The following is a 17,028-nucleotide window of genomic DNA, read 5'->3' on the forward strand; positions in this document are numbered from 1 at the left end:
TGCTGAGTTAGCAGGAATAAAGCCCAGCTCTCTGGAATGTGAATCCATACAGTGTTGGAGGCTGTCTGCTAAAAAACACGTGGGAAATGAAGAGCCAAGGTTAACAGAGCCTGTAGTTGTGTTTCAGTGATAACTCTGTATATGCAGAGTCCTGGCCCCATCCCCAGTACATGTCCGTGTGCGCACACACATGCATGTACACACACAGGGTACACACAGAGATGTACACACGAACACATGAATGTGCACACACACACAAATATTTCAAGCAAGAAGCATATCATAACAAATAATCAATGTTTTACATGAAAAACATTGTAACTATCAAATAACTTAATTTTTGATAACTAACCAGCTCCTTGTTTGTGATTACTAACAGCTCCTAGCTGTTTCCTACTCTCTTAGCTGCTACTCTCTTCCTAGGAGAGTGGGTATGGAATACCATCTTCAGTAGAGGTTACAGAGATGATTTACTTGTTCCCCCTAATGTAGTTGCTCAAAATTCTCTTGTTTTGGGTTTCTTTGTTGTTGGCTTGGTTTTTTGTTTGTTTGTTTGGTTGGTTGATTTTTGTTTGTTTTGGTTTGGTTTTTTTTTCCGTTTTTTTTGTTTTGTTTTGAAACAAGATCTTATTCCATAGTGCAGCCTGGTCTCAAACTCTCTGCGTTCCTCACGCTGGCTTCAAACTCCCAATAATCCACTTGCCTCAGACTTCCAAGTTTTAGGATTAATAGCAAATGTCACAGGTCCAGTGCCAAATTAGTTTTAATGATTGATAGCTCAGAAGATTGCTTAAGCCCCACATCGCTCCACAGTGAGGCCTCATTTGTAACTTCCTGTGTGGTTTCTGATTCTGGCAGCACTTCTTAACAAAGGGTAAGACTTGAGAGAGCCACAACCTTTGCTCTCTCTACATACGGAAGAGTACACTCTGCTCCCAGGGCCTAGGGCAGCTGACCAGCTGGGCTGGAACCACACAGCCATCTATCTCTAGACCTTTCAACTGTGGGAACAGAATGACACAGTTATGAAGCCTGGAACAAGAGGAGTCCACATAGCATTGTCCCCGTCCCCAGCTCCTCCCCTTGGCATGGATGATGGCGTCGAAAGCCCATGGGGTTCACCACAGGGAAGCCCCTGCTGAAGTCCCTGTGAAGTGGAGCTAGGGAAAGTAACCTTCCACCCTCCCACTTCACCCCCCTCCTACTTCACCCCCCTCCCACTTCATCCCCACCCTCCCACCTCACCCCTACCCTCCCATACCACTCCAAGCACAAGGACCACTACCAGGCTCATCTCCCAGCAAGAGAGCAACGATCCACATTGTTCTTCACAGCTTCAGAAGAAGGCACACCTTTCTTTGAAAAATAATTTTGCTCCATGATGGGTTGAGTCTATGGATCTGGAACCCTCAGGTATGGAGGGGGTGACCCACAGTACTAGGTCCTGTGTAAGATGCTTAGAATTAACCATCAGATTAGCCACAAGAGGGTCACTGGTAATCTTGGCCCAAACTGTGTGGTGCCATGACAGAAATACAAGACGAACTGGAGTACAGTCAAAAGAAACAGATGGCCTGCGCCAATGAGTGTTCTTGACTGTTCATGGGAGTCTTTGTTGTTGAAAAGTAATATGCTCACTTTATCTACAAAGTCAGCTAATAAATATTTGCTAGTTTTGTTCCTCAAAAATTCTAAATTGTGTTATCAATTTTGTTTTAAGTCACAATAGATTCTAAGTCAAAACAGTTCCCATTCCTTATATAGACATTCAAGAAGAAATAAAAAGAACTTAAAAAACATCCCACGATTTAGAAAGCTCTTCTCACACCCTGTATGTCAACTGAAATGAGCCTACAACTTGTCCCGGAGATCCAGAAAAGCCTTCGAATGGGAGGATGGAGGAGTGTGCTGCTCCTGCTCGCTGGCCTAGTTTCCCATGCTACACGCAGCCTCCCTTCTGAGGTGTGTTCAAGTAGTTGGCATTCGATTGAGTCATCTTTCTCCTTACCACTGGGGAGCTTGACTTGGCAAAGTGCCCAACTCTTTTCATCCCCTCCCCTCCCCTTGAATTCACACAAAGGCAAAGCAACTTGGAAATAAGTACATTTGAGCGTCGTCCTCCTTGACTTGATGGTTCACACCTGTAGGACCAGCTCTGGATTAGGAGTTTGAGGTCAGCCTGAGTTACACAACCAGACAGTTTAAAATAAAGAAAGAAATTTAATAGCTCATCTTGCTGCTCGGTGTGTGTGTGTGTGTGTGTGTGTGTGTGTGTGTGTGTGTGTGTGTACGTGTGCATGCACACATGTGTGTTTGTGAGTATGCAGACACACACACATATCAACTTCTAGGGTTTTAGGAGCAGCCTCTCCACATTTAAGTTACAGAAAACCATTCTAGGACAACTGTCTTTTTACAAATGTTTTGCCATCTCACTGTCCCATGCCATAACTGTGAGAGGAGGCTACTGCACATGACCGCACACAGAAGTACCAATGCAGAATCCATATTAGTTTCCCCCGTGACGAGTGTGGTTAGTCTCATGACCACAGTGACTGTCCAGCAATCTCGGCAGCTTCCTAAGGTGTTCACTATCCCCAGCGTGCTGTGCAAAGCAGGTCCAATCCCCCCTACATTCCTTTGTCTTGGTTCTCTGTCAAGTTAAATTAGTTTGCCTTCTCCGTTACATTAAAGACATCTCTGTTTCCTGTTTCCTGCTACCTTGGCTTCCTTCCTCCTCCCCTGAACATTGCAGCAACCTTAAACCACGTGTTGTGCTATTCCGTGAACCACTTCCTCTTCAGGAGCAGCTCTCATTACATTTTAAAAAAAACCTGAAGAAATTAGGTCAAATTCAACGGTGTAAGTTGTTTTCCAAGCACATTATTAGGTAACAGTCTCATAGCTTCTGCCAGCACGTATGCTTGGCTGAATTCTGCACTTGGTATTCCACATCAAGCATATCACTGACCAAGTGTGACTCCAACCAAGTGTGACACCGGCTGTGAACTTTTCTCTTTTCTTTTCTTTGAAAATGGGTTTCACTATGTAGTTGAGACTGACTAGAACTTGCTATGTAGCCCAGGCTGCCCTCAAACTCTTAAACCACCTGCTCCCATTAACAAGTGTTGGGATTACAGGCCTGTGGTACCACACTCAATCTCACAGAAATATTTTTAAAAACGGTTCTTCTTTATAACCTGTCCTTGTAATAGGTTTTTATTATGTTCCTTGAAAAGCTATTGCCAGCTGGCTAGTTTTAAAAATAATAAAAACAGGAAAGAAAATTGTTGCTAAGAGAGCCTCAGATTTTTAAATTTTGTTTCCTGTTCTATTTCATCTCTGACAAACTAATCATAGACTCAAAATAGTGTTCACCTGTAATGTCTAACAATATGATTGTTTTCTTTGACCATCTTCCACATGAAAAGATGGCATGCAAATAACTTCTAAATATTTAATCTTTGGCATAAACTGAGGATAATTTCAGTTACAGAAACTTACACAGGAAGTCTTACAGGGGCTAAGCTTCTAACCGTATAATATATATTCGTTGATTGGCAAACTGCAGTCTTGTTTAAACATTGGGAACCTCAGTTTTGTCTTTTGTAAGGTTGGGAAAACAAATGTTCTGCCTAGGACACGGGGACAGCTTTATTACGTGGCACCATGGAAGAAGGTGCCAGAAGAAAGTCCAGGCAGCAAAGGAGAGTGGCTAATCTTTATCAGCTATAATTTTTATCCTTGTCAGACAGGTGGGACTGAGAATTTTTTTTCTCACCCTCCTGTAGCCATGCAAAAGCACCAACAGTGGGGTTTCCTCCTTGGCAGATGAATTGCAACTGCTCAAAAGAAACACTGAAAACAGTTCTAACCTGCCAGAGCTGTAGCTCCTGACTTCAAGGTCCTTTGTATGCATCCTGCCTGGGTCCTTTGAAACAGTCAGCACCTCAGTCCAAGTTAAGATGCCACCAAGCTAAACGCACAGAGGAAGAGATGCACTTTGCACCCCCTTAAGTTAGCTTACAGCACCCACAGATTCCTGAGACCAGACAGCAGGCTTTTGGCATGTGGACTCCTTTACAAATATGTAAACCACACGTATGTTGCTATGTTCATTGGTGCTTGCTACTACTAAGTATATCATTTCTTTTCTTTCTTTCTTTTTTTTGGGGGGGGTGGGAGGTTCAAGACTGAGTTTCTCTGTGTAACTTTGAATCCTGTCCTGTAACTCTCTCTGTAGACCAGGCTGGCCTCGAACTAACAGAGATCTGCCTGTCTCTGCCTCTCTCGAGTGCTGGGATGAAAGGCGTGTGCCACCACTGCCCAGCCAAATATATCTCTTTATAAAGTCAAAATTTGGTGGTCACAAGAGAAAAATCTTGACAACATTTTTGATTTTACGCAGAAGTTGCTAGGATCACTTTTCTACACCACCACCTCCCGAAATAAACTAAATGGAAAAAAAGCACTATCTTTTTTAAAATTTTCTTATAAGAACATTGAACTGGGGGTATAGCTCTTCAGTAGAATGTAATCCGGGGTTTGATCCCCAGCATCACATGAGCCAAGCACAACGGTAATCCTAGCACCTGAGAGGTGGCAGCCAAGAGGGTCAGAAGTCCACTGACTACACATCACATTTCAGGCCAGCCTGGGCTACATGAGACACTGTTGAAACAATACAAAACAAAATTGCATATTTCAATTGAAGTATGAAATGTTTTATAAATATTTTTCATTTTAAATGTATCAAAACTCTTATTTCGTTCAAAATTGAGTTCGTAGCAGGAACTTTTTACATGTATGTTATAACAAAGAAGGATGTGAGCTAAGCATGATGGCACGCATCTGCGATCTCAGCACCAGGCTGGATTTGAACTTGTGTTTCTACCTCCTGAGTATTGGGATTCGAGATACAAATCTCTATAGCCGGACTGTTGGCCTGTTGTTCCTTCATGGCAGTGGAGACAGGGTATAACCATATAGCACAAGCTGGCCTGCAGTTGCCTGTCACAGCCTTCTGAATGCTGAGTGACAGTAACTATTTTATTTATTAAATAGCACTTGAGTCATCTTTTACTTGTAAAAACTGATTGGCTTCGGGTTGGTTTGGAAAAGAAGTAGATCCTTTGGCACTGCCTGTCAGGTGGCCTCATGGCTGATGGGACTCCTCTCAAAGCAACTAAGACCCCTGGCTTCAAACAAGGGTCCTGTGACAGCAGTGAGAAGCAGGCATTCTGGGGTGGAGAGACGGCTCAGTGGTTGAGAGTGAACCCGAGTTCAGTTTCCAGCACTCACACGGGGTGGCTCACAACCACCTGTGGCTGCAGCAGGTGATCCAATGTCCTCTCCTGGCGTTAGCACACGTGTGGCATACATCCACACAAACATACACACAGATATCTTTTAAATAAAGAAGTTGTTTCTTTTTGTTAGCTCTTTAAAGCTGACTTTCTGCTTAACTGACCTGACATCAGAGGAAAGATGGAATTCGGTGACCTCTTGAGGACCATCCAGCCCAGCCATGTCACACATCTGATATGGCTCCACAGGAACCATGTTCAGGCCCAGTCAAGTGGTAGGGAGCTGTGTATGTAACTTCTGAACTGTATGCTAGCCCACAGCTTCCTGCTTGGAATGACAGTTATTCAGTAAGACATTTTGGAAGACAAAAACCATAAACTCTGATCCTTAGCAACTACTCCCTGGTAGTTCCCAGTATTCTGAAGGGTTCTAAGACAGTACAAAAGGAGCCTGGTGCTGTTGTGGCAAACGCTGTGGCTGAGGGCTGCTGGCAATGCGGTGTGCAACGCCATGAAATATGTGCTAGTATTCTTTCGGTTTGCTGACAAGGAAGCTGAAGCACGGCGAGGTTCGGTACCTTCTCAAGGTGGTCGCTGAGGCTAGAATTGACCATATGCCGAGGACAATGGAAAGTGAATGTCTAATTGACACCATTAAATAGTTGACATGAAAGTTGAATTTCGAATAACTAGGATTTTATGAAGAAGCATAAACAGAGGATTTTATAAGGAATGTGTGTACAAAGACAAAAGAGTGATACAAAGTCTATTCGTAGGGTACCAAGGGCCCCAAATAGCAGGAACTGAGCCTTCAGGGGTGTGGGGGAGAAATTCCTGAGAGATCCTGAAGACTAACTGGGCACCTGATGTGAATATCCACTCCGTTACAGCCCGTCATGGAAGGTGTTTAAGCAGGACAGTGATACGTTCACGACTGTATTTGGAATCAGTGTCTATGGTGTCAGTGAGAACAGGAAGTCAAGGTGACCAGAAGGTCAAAGAGTAGAGAGATGAGCCTTTCCACTATGGCCAGGCAGGAGGAGTAAAGGAAAGGAGAAGCCCTCCAAAGGAAAATCCAGGACATTTTCTGACTCACTGGGTGGGAAAGCAGAAGAGGAAAGGACCAAGCCAACTTCTACGTCTAGACCGTTGAGTGACAGATGGTCCCTCATCAAACCTGGGGTGTTTCAAAGGAGGGGGTACAGAAGAAACATTAAGTGGGAGCCATTTGCATGGAATTACCTGAGGAACTTTGAGTTGGCTTTTATCAACAAGTAGGATTATGACTGCCCTGACTGATCCGAAATCCTGCCTGGATCTGCTAAGTAAAAGACAATGAAGACTGCATTCAAACTGAACCAAACACATGAGGTGAATGGAAGTATATGTCCTGTTAAACATATGTAACACAGGTCTTAGGGTTTTCAAGTATACATGATTGAAGTTTAGTTATATGGAAAAAAAGAAGACTGGGCTGAAAACCAGAAGCTTGATTTTGAACCCTCCCTACATAGGAAATATTTGCATTAGGAAAATAGCACTGTCACTAAGAAATGTTGGGTTTTAATCTGGATATGCTTCTCCTCCAGCACACCCATCTTTCTCCAGAAAATAAAAATAGTGTAGTAACTCTAATGAGTACTGCTCCAATTTTTTACCAACAATGTGATATTCTTCCCAAGACACAAAAAGAACCCAGAAATTACATACTCATGAAAAGATTTTTAACTCCACCTAGTCATGGTGTGAACATGACTTGTTTTGCAATGTTGTGCCTCATTGCAACAGTTTCTCCACCCCAGTTGCTGGCTGCTAACCCCAATAACACATTTAGCCTCATGGATGGGCGTTTTCTCTTTTGGCCTTTGGAAAGTACCACACATACACAGTCTTATTCTCTCATACTTGTGTGTGTGTGTAATACATAAATTATCCGTGGCTCTGAGCCATCTCTTCCAGAAATAAGGCTTTCTTGAAGGAAAGGGTAATCATGCAAGATGATTGCATTTACAGATTAACAAAATTTATGCAAAAAGACTCCTGAAGTTACAAATGATGTACCACACCTAAAACCATAGCTCTTAGTTCACTGAGGCAGGAGGATCCCAAGTTCAAGGCCAGACAAACAACATAGTAATGCTCTTACGCCAGATGTCTGATTTACCAAAAGGTCTTAAATGTAACTCATTAGACATTATACTGTGAATGTGTGTTTCCAGCATGATTTTGATGGTGATGTCTCTGACAAATAGAGACAGTGGTGGGGGCAGGCAGAGGCAAAAAAAGTGCAGGAACAGGAGAAGTCTTAGCCAGATGAACCTTGGGAGCATTTCTGGGGGTCCCAGGGATGTTGGTCTGAGCTGTTTTCATCTTGGGTGAGTAATTCTCTCTGTCTCATTCTTAACCCACTGTGTATCAGTAGCGTGTGCTGACTGAGAAACCAAAGTCTCAGGACTTGGTGGGTATTGCTGACTCACAGATGTCACATTTCTCCATTTTAGTGTGTTTTCCAGTCACTGGTCTAAGAGACTACATGGTGGCAGGTCCTTACTACCTATATCACCTTTGCTTCACATGAGTTCATGGTAACATAGATTGGTAGCTTATAATGTCAGCCAATAAGTATTTTTCCACTTTTAATAGCTTGCTTTGCTCATTAAAAAACAATTTTCCTGTTAATAATAATCATTTTTGAAGAATTCCTTTGTTTTTCACAAATTATGTCACATAAGAGTCTAATAAAATAAATTTACATGAGCAACTGTATAAATTTATTTATTCTGATAATTTCTCCTCATCAAAGTAATGCATGAAAGATCCATTCTAAGATTTTGAATAGCATAACTATTTTCACAGTCTATAAAAACATAAATATTTTATTCACTTACTAATTTTTCTCCATTTTGTAGGAAATTTGAAAAGGGGAGAGTATTAGTTATAACAAAATATCTGAGTCTGGGTACTTTGCAAAGAAATGGCATGTGTTAGCTGACAGTTGTGGGCATTCAAGATCATGGCCCTGATGTCTGCCTGGCTCTGGTAAAGTTCTAACAGTACGTGGCATCACAGTGGGGGGAACACATGCAGAATACATCACACAGTAAGACAAGAAGACAGAAGTTGCCAGTGTGGCTGATATTGCTTTGTAACAACTCACTCTCAGGTAAACGAATCTACTGTGAGAGACAAGTATTAAGGCCTTCCAAGGGCAGCTCCTCATCATCTGGGCATCTTCCAAGCCTCACCTGTGAATGTTCTATCCCTTTGGCAACTCTACAGAAGAAAACAAGCCACATCCAGACCAGCGCAGGAAAGGGTGATTTGGACATACTGTTAGGGGAAAACAACACTCTGTGTGAATGAATCCTCACATAGAATCCTGTCTTTAATCAGAAGTGGGGTCCACTCATAGACCTCTTCCCTAATATATGCATAAAATAGCAAAAACATTTCCCACCATCCTTCACTACCACAGTCTGATTCCTTCTTAACTTTAGACCTACACATGTAGACAAGGTCCACAAGTCTGCCTTACCTCTCAGTTCTGTATCTGATGCTTGTCTGCCTACTTTCAAGGGTGTGGTTCTGAGTTTCCAATGAATGCTTCTTTCGATACAGCATGTATCTGTCTGTCCCTGATGTGTGAACTCCATATTATTTGGGGTAGGAATGTCTCCTTTTATTGTGTTTGCTCCATAGTGTCTAGGTTTGTTCTTGTTTTAACAAAATTCTTTTTCCTGGCCCACGCTGGCCAACCCATCTTCATGACTCCTCTGTATCCACATGACGTATCCTCATACAACCAAAAAGGGCTGTCTAGACACTTAGCATATCTCAGACAAATCACAAATCACTTATCCACCCCCTGATGGAAAAGATGCCAACCTTAGAACACAAATGATTGTTGCACATAGTCAGTACCTGTATTTAGGGAGTTTTCTGTATCAAGAAAAAGGAAAGCATTACTTTTCCCTCTTAAAACTGAGGAAGGGGCTGCACTTTGACTGCTGAGTTTCTTTCTTGACAGCTGTCTGATGTGGTCTGACAACTGTACTATTTTTATATGGGCCTAAAGATATGAATTTAGAGGATAGTTTGATGCTATTCCAGTTAGCAGAATCATAGAAGTAGGGTCTTTCCTGCGGCCAAGGAGCTCCCAAACCATGGGTTCTTAGCTGGATTTACAGTTCCAGGCATATGTTTCCTCCTGTGACTTGGGTCTTTGGTCCAAGCAGAAAGTGGTTCTTGCTCCCATGACATTCATGCCACTATTGCATCTATGGCATAACTCACTACTACAGTCAAGATCAAACCAATTGGTATTCTAGCATGGAGCCCCTGTCCTGCTGAAAAGGTATTGGTAGCTGATAGTTTCTGGGAGAGGGAGACTCAGTTTTCTTTAAGGGATGGCTCCTGACAGGTTGATCACTCTCCAGTGGGTGACTCCTGACTCATGAGTGCATGGGGCAGTACAAATTAGACTTGGTGAGTTATTTTTTTCAAAAGGAAAGAAAGCACAAACTTAGGAGAGAGAACTGGGGGTTGAATTTCTTGTTTGCTTAGGTAATATTATATCCTTCTGGAGTCTTTGATGGAGTTGAAGAATGGTTAGTTATAGTTATAGTTTTCCTTGGTTATGATAAAAGATAAAATAGATATAAATATTGTAACTGTAATTCTTGCTTGATAACTGTTTTGCTATATGTAATTTTACTATGTTAAAATGAAAGCCTTCTTTTTTGTTTAAACAGAAAAAGGGGAAATGATGTGGGAGTGATTTCTTTCTAATCTGTTGCTTTCATTGGTTAATGAAACTGCCTAGGCCCATTTGATAGGCCAACCCTTAGGTGGGTGGAGTAAACAGAACAGAATCCTGGGAGAAAGAAGCTGAGTCAGGAGTCACCATGATTCTTACTCCCGACATAGCCGCAGGTTAAGATCTTTCCTGGTAAGCGCACTTCATGGTGCTACATAGATTATTAGAAATGGGTTAAGAGGCTGAAACTAATGGGCCAGGCAGTGTTTAAAAGAATACAGTTTCCGTGTAATTATTTCGGGTAAAGCTAGCTGGGTGGCAGGAAGCGGCCCACCACCCCTATTACAACAGGGGGCACTGAATTAGGGGCCCTCAATTATAACTGTTTACAGTTTTTGAGGGTGGGTCTATTGCCATCGTGGCAGGGTATGGCAGCCAATGGGCATAGGACTGAGTAGCTGAGAGCTTACATTCTGAGACAACAACCACAAGGCAGAGTGGGGAGAGAGAGAGATAACATACTAACTAGGGTAGTAAATTAGGTTTGCTATTAACCCTCCCAAACAGTTCTACCAACTGGAGACCAAACATTCAAACATGAACCTATGAACCTATGGGGGCCATTCTTCTTAAAAGCACCACACAACTGCTTTCTGATTGGATCTGATGCTGGCTCCATGGAAGGGAATTTATGTCTGCTACCAGAAACCTGAGCAAAACCTCACGGCTTGGCCCTTATGTGATTGTTTTCCCAAATGGACAGAATATGCCCATCAAATTGTCTTCAAAATGCCATATTTATGCCCATAAATTAATGTTTCTGTCAGCTTTGGTCAGATATTTTCTTTATGTGGTAGTCAATGGTTACTCTGAAAACTCAAGATACCAAAAATAAATGACTGCTGAATGCCCAGCCATAAAAGAGGCATCCAGTTCGCCCTCTCCAAGACTCAGGGTCTAGGGGAGTAGGGAGCAGAAGAATGCAAGAGCCGGAAGGGCGTGGGGATCAGAAGGAGCCCTGCCCTCCAGGGGTGTCATGGCTCGTACACTCTGGAACCCCCAGCAGCTGTGATTAACTGCACTCAGTCTGCACAAAACTGCACCTACCTTGTAATAGAAGTGGGAGGGGCTCATGGACCCACTTTTCCATGGGGACTTACACAGTTAGTGGTTGATGGGAAGGGAAATTTTCTTCAAGGTGTAGCTGCAGGTAAAGTATCTATGTCCCTACAAACAACACTAATGAAACTCATTGGCCATACACTAAAAAGAAAATAGAAAAAGTAGAAAGTAACTATTTAGGAAAAGAAAAGGGATTAACAGGAGTAAGAGGGTAATTTGAGACAGGAGTTAGGGGTGAATACAATCAAAATACAGGGAGAAGGACATGTAAAAATATTATGAGACCTACTATTATTATAATTCATGTATGCTAATTAAAGCATTCGAAATCTTACTCTTTTGAACCTGACCCGCATATTAAAGAATGCATGGAAAAATAATATTTGTTTAAAATAATCAATTGAAGGAAAATAAAGATGGATATATTTAAATTTAAAAAGTTAAGTCAGATTGATTGATCATCATGAAAGCCAAATTGTAAGTACATAGTAAACATTGTGTGTTTACATGACATCATTTCTCTGTATATATGAGTTGTGTCCATAAGAAAACAGAAGCATGTATGATCTATGTTCAAGTACATATTGTTGGCTAAAATACAGCAGTCCTTCAACACCTGAGGAGTTGATTCCAGGAGTCTCTGTGGATTCCCAAATCCTAGGATACCCACTTCCTTTACATTTTACACAGCACACACATCCTCCTGTGTTCTTAATTATCTGGTCCACTTACAATGCCACTGAATCACAGTCAGCAGTGGAGGGAAGTTCTGAGAGATGCATGGTTAGACTCATAGAAAAGACCTGCGCAAACCTAGACAGCTGCACCACCACCAAGCAATGTATCAGAACCACAGTACCTAATATCATTGTTGAACCTGTATGACTATAGTTTTTATAAGGAATGTTACCAAAAAAAAGTGTTGATATGTTCAGTGCAGAATTTTTTCAAATGTTTCTGCCTAGAGGAAGCAAGAATGGATTGCCATGTTCGACTATAACACTCGCTGATCCTCTACACTCACCAGACTATTGTTGCTGTGAGTGACGTTAGTCTTACATTGTCTTACATTGCTTAGAACCCTTGGAAATACTTGAGTGAATCTTTCATTTTACATTTAAGGCATCTCACTCCCTTTGCCACACTATACCCTGCCACGCAGTCCTCAAAGCATGGGTATATTATCTCTTCATTTCCCAATCCAACCTTGCCAATAAATATGCCCAAAGCTATTGTTATTCCACAGATATTTTTATGAAGGATGGGACCACTCAGTAAATACAATTAATCACAGACATTTTAAAATGCAGCCACATTTTAATGTGTTTTTAAATGGAGATTAAATTCTACATTCCTCTGGCATGATGTCACAGCATCTTAGTAGCTATGTCATTGCTGTGACCAAATATGTGACAGAAAAACAAGTTCAAAGGGAGGGAAAATGTTATTTTGATTCACGATCTCAGAAACTTTAGTCCAGTTTCTTTACTCTGTACAAAAGTGTTATCTTTACTATAAATCAATCAAGGGATTAATCCGTTCATCTCTGGAAACATCATTACAATCTCCTTGGTACTTCTCAGTGCAAAAAAGTAGGTCATCAAAGTTAACCATCAGGAGTGGCTTGAGGTTTTCTCTCTTTTTAATAAGGAATCCTAAGGCAAGGTGACTCCCAGAACAAAGCTTTTTGCTTGTTTGGAAAACCATGTTCTAGTTTTGCTCTGTGTCTGGTCCCTCAGTTTAGCTCGACCTTGGACATCAGATTAGATGATGGTCAGGAGTGGAATTTCAGGGTAAGCAGAGCCTTCTTCTCCACCTAGTTCTTCTCACAGCTGCCTCATCATAGAGGAAAAACTGAAAATGCAGCATTTACCCCCTGGTAAGCTCCTAGAGGCTGCTAATGTCTGCTGTCTCCTGTTTCAGATGGGCGAATCAAATGAAGACATAGACCAGATGTTCAGCACCTTGCTGGGGGAGATGGACCTCTTGACCCAGGTGAAGTCCTCTTCTTTACCTGCAGGGTATGGGGGTGGGGCGGGGGTGGCCTTCAAAAGGATGTCAGAGATTGACATCGTGTGACCCTGGTGCATCTGCGACAGAGCTGGGACAAATGGGTTTTCTTGCTTCTGCACCTTTGGTCCACATGGTTTAATACAATGTCACACCTGCACAGATATGTCAACATCTGTGCTTACCATAACCATGGGAGGAATTCCCATGGCTCCTTAACAACCACCTCTGAACAACATCCCTAGCAATTGCCTTCATAGAGACTAAGTGCGAAAATGGCACTGACTAAGATGTTTTTGTGTCATCTTTTAAGGAAATACTGTATTTCAAAGGACTGTTACACATTCTGAATGAACTACAAGAACTCAGTTCCCTCTGAGAAACATGGAAGCCTCTCAAGCCACAGGCTACATATCTGAGAAAAACAGTCAGCCAGGAGTAGATTGGCTCCACTGTCCATGATTAGGGATGGATAAACCTTGGTATCCCCAGTTTCCTAAAATAAGCAAAAAATTAAAGTGGACTGAAATATGATGATGTGATTGTAATACAGAAGAAAATTCAAGCTTGCAGAGAAGTTGAAGCAATATAGGAAGAATCCCAATTCACTTTTTTCCAGTTCTTCACATGAGTCACATGTTGTTCTGTGTTCCCCACCCCCTCCCATATATCCTGGTGATATATCAACAAAAAAAATTAGTAAATGGTTTGGGATAACACATCTGTTAAGATCTGTAGCTCTGGCTCATCCTTTATATGTTGATGAGTTCCATGAATCAAAGATCTAAGCATATGATAGGAGAGAAAACAGAGATAAAAGTTCTTATAATCTTAAAATGTAAGTCACATCTAAGCAACACAGAATACACGGAAGATACAAAACATAAAAGAAATATTTTAAAATGAAAAATATTTTAATTTCTGCTTGGCAACAAGATAAATAATGAGATTTTAATATCAAAAATCAACAAAAGCAAAACCTGTGTGCAGGGATTCTGGCTCGATTGTAAAGCAATAGCTAGCACAGACAAAGCCCCAGGCGGGGAAACTTGTTTATCAGTCCCTATTGGAACTGTTGGAACATTAACTTCCTTGGAGTAAACAAATAATTAGTAAACAAATAACTAAAGGATTTTGCAGAAGAATTTCCTTTCCAGATAACTGTACATTCCTTTCTTTGATGTCACTGTGTAAGACCTTATAAATTATGTATAGTATGTGCCTTCATGACAGCAAAGTCTCTCTGTTGCTTAGAAAAATTGAGTATTTTTGCCAGGGGGTGGGTGGTGCACTCCTGTAATCCCGGCACTAGGGAGACAGACACAGCTGGATCTCAGAGTTCAAGGCCAACCTAGTCTACAAAGTGAATTCCAAAATAGCCAGGACTGCCAGGGCTGACTTGAACCCTCCCTCCCATAGAAAGAAACGAAAAATGAACTATTTAATTCTCATTGTTCTCAATTCACAGTCTTTTTATTAATACTTCTTATAGTTTTTAAACTGAAATTTTCTATGATAGAAAAAATCCTTATAAAACATTTACGTAACAGCATAATCTTTAAGAGCATATTTGGAGAGAAAATGTATAAATCGTGAGTGTTTGGGGCTTCAGGAATGTTGGTTTTGTGACTCACGCACAGAAACTGTGGGATCTGTTTTCACAGAGTCTAGGAGTGGATACTCTTCCTCCTCCGGAGCCCAAGCCACCCCGAGAAGAGTTCAACTACAGTGTGGGCTTTAAGGATTTAAATGGTAAGCACAGAAACTTGTTTCCTTAAGCAAGTTGAAGCCATAATGATGACTGAAATCTCCATGAACTGTACCCTGGCCATGAAACTAAGGAAACGTGGACATCATGGTATATAGTGTGTAAACCCTGGACAGTGCGCAGTATTTTACTATGTCTACATTGAATTAAGAAAGTCTGTTAGATACTTTTGCCAGTAATGAAAAGGAAGATCATCTTCCATTTATGAAAGTCTCAGGATAACCTCACCTTTTGAAAAAGAAAAATTTCTTCTTATTACTAAGAAGTCTAGAAAATGTTAATAAAAAATGTCTCTTCAAGGATAACAATTTAATAACTATTGATAATATACAAATTGGAACTGATTCAAAATATGCTTTATTCTAAATATATTATTTTATTTTGCATACATATTTGTATATAATTTACCATTTGAAACTTCCATTCTCTCTAAGATAAAGCTTTCCTTTCTAGCAGGATCTTCTTTTCCATTTTTCTGCAGATCCATTAGATCTGATGTTGTTGAAATGGTAACAAATCTTGAAATCATTTCCAACTTTGTAAGAATTCGCTGGAACTCTTGAAACCAGACATGCAGCCATTGTGCTGCAAGAGCAGCCTCACTGGAACTCTGGAGAAAGAGTTGCTAAAGACTTCCAGTGGCTACCAAAGCTTAAGAACTAGCAAAGAAGCCCCCCCCCAACAGAAACCAGCCTCGGGGAAGGAGCAAAGAAGCCCTCAGGGAACCCAAAGTCCCCATTTCTGCTTCCCCTTCTCACTTACTTTGTTGTTCCTGTCCTCGCAGTGGCTTCTTGAAAAGCCTGGAGGCACCATTAACCATCTCTAGGTCAATTATTATACACCCTTTCCAGTGAGCTCTTTTTTGTCCTTTTTATTTTGCTTGTTTTATTGCTGTTCCTGTTGAGGTTTGTTTGTTTGTTTTCAAGACAGGGTTTCTCTGTGTAGCTTTGGAGCCTGTCCTGTCTCTGTAGACCAGGCTGGCCTCAAACTCACGGAGATCCACCTGCCTCTGCCTCCTGACTGCTGGGATTAAAGGTGTGCGCCACCTCCTGGCTCTAGTGCCCTCTGTTTACTTCACTCTTCTGTTCCCAAACTTCTTACACCATCCATGTCTACCATGTTCATGAAGCTTCCACAGACTAGTCCACTTTTGTGGATTCATAGCAGCCATGCTTAACAGATACTTGCACACATGGGCTCCAACGGGTCTTTCGTTTGAGGATTTTCTAGCTTTATCTGTTTTGTTGGCAGGGTCTCAAAACACTATATAGCCCTGGCTGGCCTGAAACTTTCTATGTTTTCTAGACTCTTAATTCCTAGTGTCAAAGAAACTCATAAATATCTAAGCACAGTCATGTTAGGGTGTAGCAACAAGGAGATAAGATGCTCTGACTTGTCTCCTTGATGAACTGACTTTGGGAGAGGATAAAGCCACCAAATTCCTGATGTGGGTAATTTTAAGTTTTTTGAGAATCCATTTCTATTGTCCTCAGTTAAAGTGTTGTTAAAACGGGTAAAAATATTTCACCCAAAGTCACTCAGAGAATGACAGACTTAAGAATGGAATCTATTTCTCATTCTCTTTCTCACTGTCTAATTCCATATTGATTAATATAATCTATCAATGGTAACACACTTAAGCTATATCAATACATTTTTATTATTTGGCATATTAATAAGATATTAATGAGCATCAGTGCTACATGGCACTGGGGATATCTGGCGATGAACCGGCTCATAGCAGTTTTTGCTTTATGCTAAGTAGGCTCATTTTCTAAGGCTCCCACTTCCTCATTCTGGGACATCCTGCACAGTGTCTATCGCTTCTTCACCCGGTCATCATGTGGTGGCTGCATGGTCCCCAGTGCACAGCACTCCTGCTGTTCCAGGCAATCTGGTCAACTTGCTGAGCATGCGCGTGGCCTTTACAGTAATCTCACACTTGGACAAAGTCCTAACAAAGTCTCCTCCTTCCCCATCCCCCTAAAAGCCTTGTTCATTCTTTCTTAAAAACTCTTGCCCGACCCACTGTCTTCGTAAAACCTTTACTATTTGGGCTCATTGGT

At 41.5% G+C, this 17,028-nt stretch overlaps 1 protein-coding gene across 1 annotated transcript in view; it reads left to right on the forward strand.

The window, feature by feature from the left end:
* Apbb1ip (amyloid beta precursor protein binding family B member 1 interacting protein) overlaps window positions 1-17,028 on the forward strand; it is a 100,691-nt gene that overhangs the window by 32,906 nt on the left and 50,757 nt on the right. Inside the window, exons 2-3 of the mRNA XM_075970644.1 lie at window positions 13,108-13,179; window positions 14,859-14,946. Coding sequence (XP_075826759.1) covers window positions 13,108-13,179; window positions 14,859-14,946 — 160 coding nt within the window. The remainder of the gene's footprint in view (window positions 1-13,107; window positions 13,180-14,858; window positions 14,947-17,028) is intronic.

This window comes from Microtus pennsylvanicus, chromosome 4 (genome assembly GCF_037038515.1).
Source record: "Microtus pennsylvanicus isolate mMicPen1 chromosome 4, mMicPen1.hap1, whole genome shotgun sequence".
NCBI classification, from domain to species: Eukaryota; Metazoa; Chordata; class Mammalia; order Rodentia; family Cricetidae; genus Microtus; species Microtus pennsylvanicus.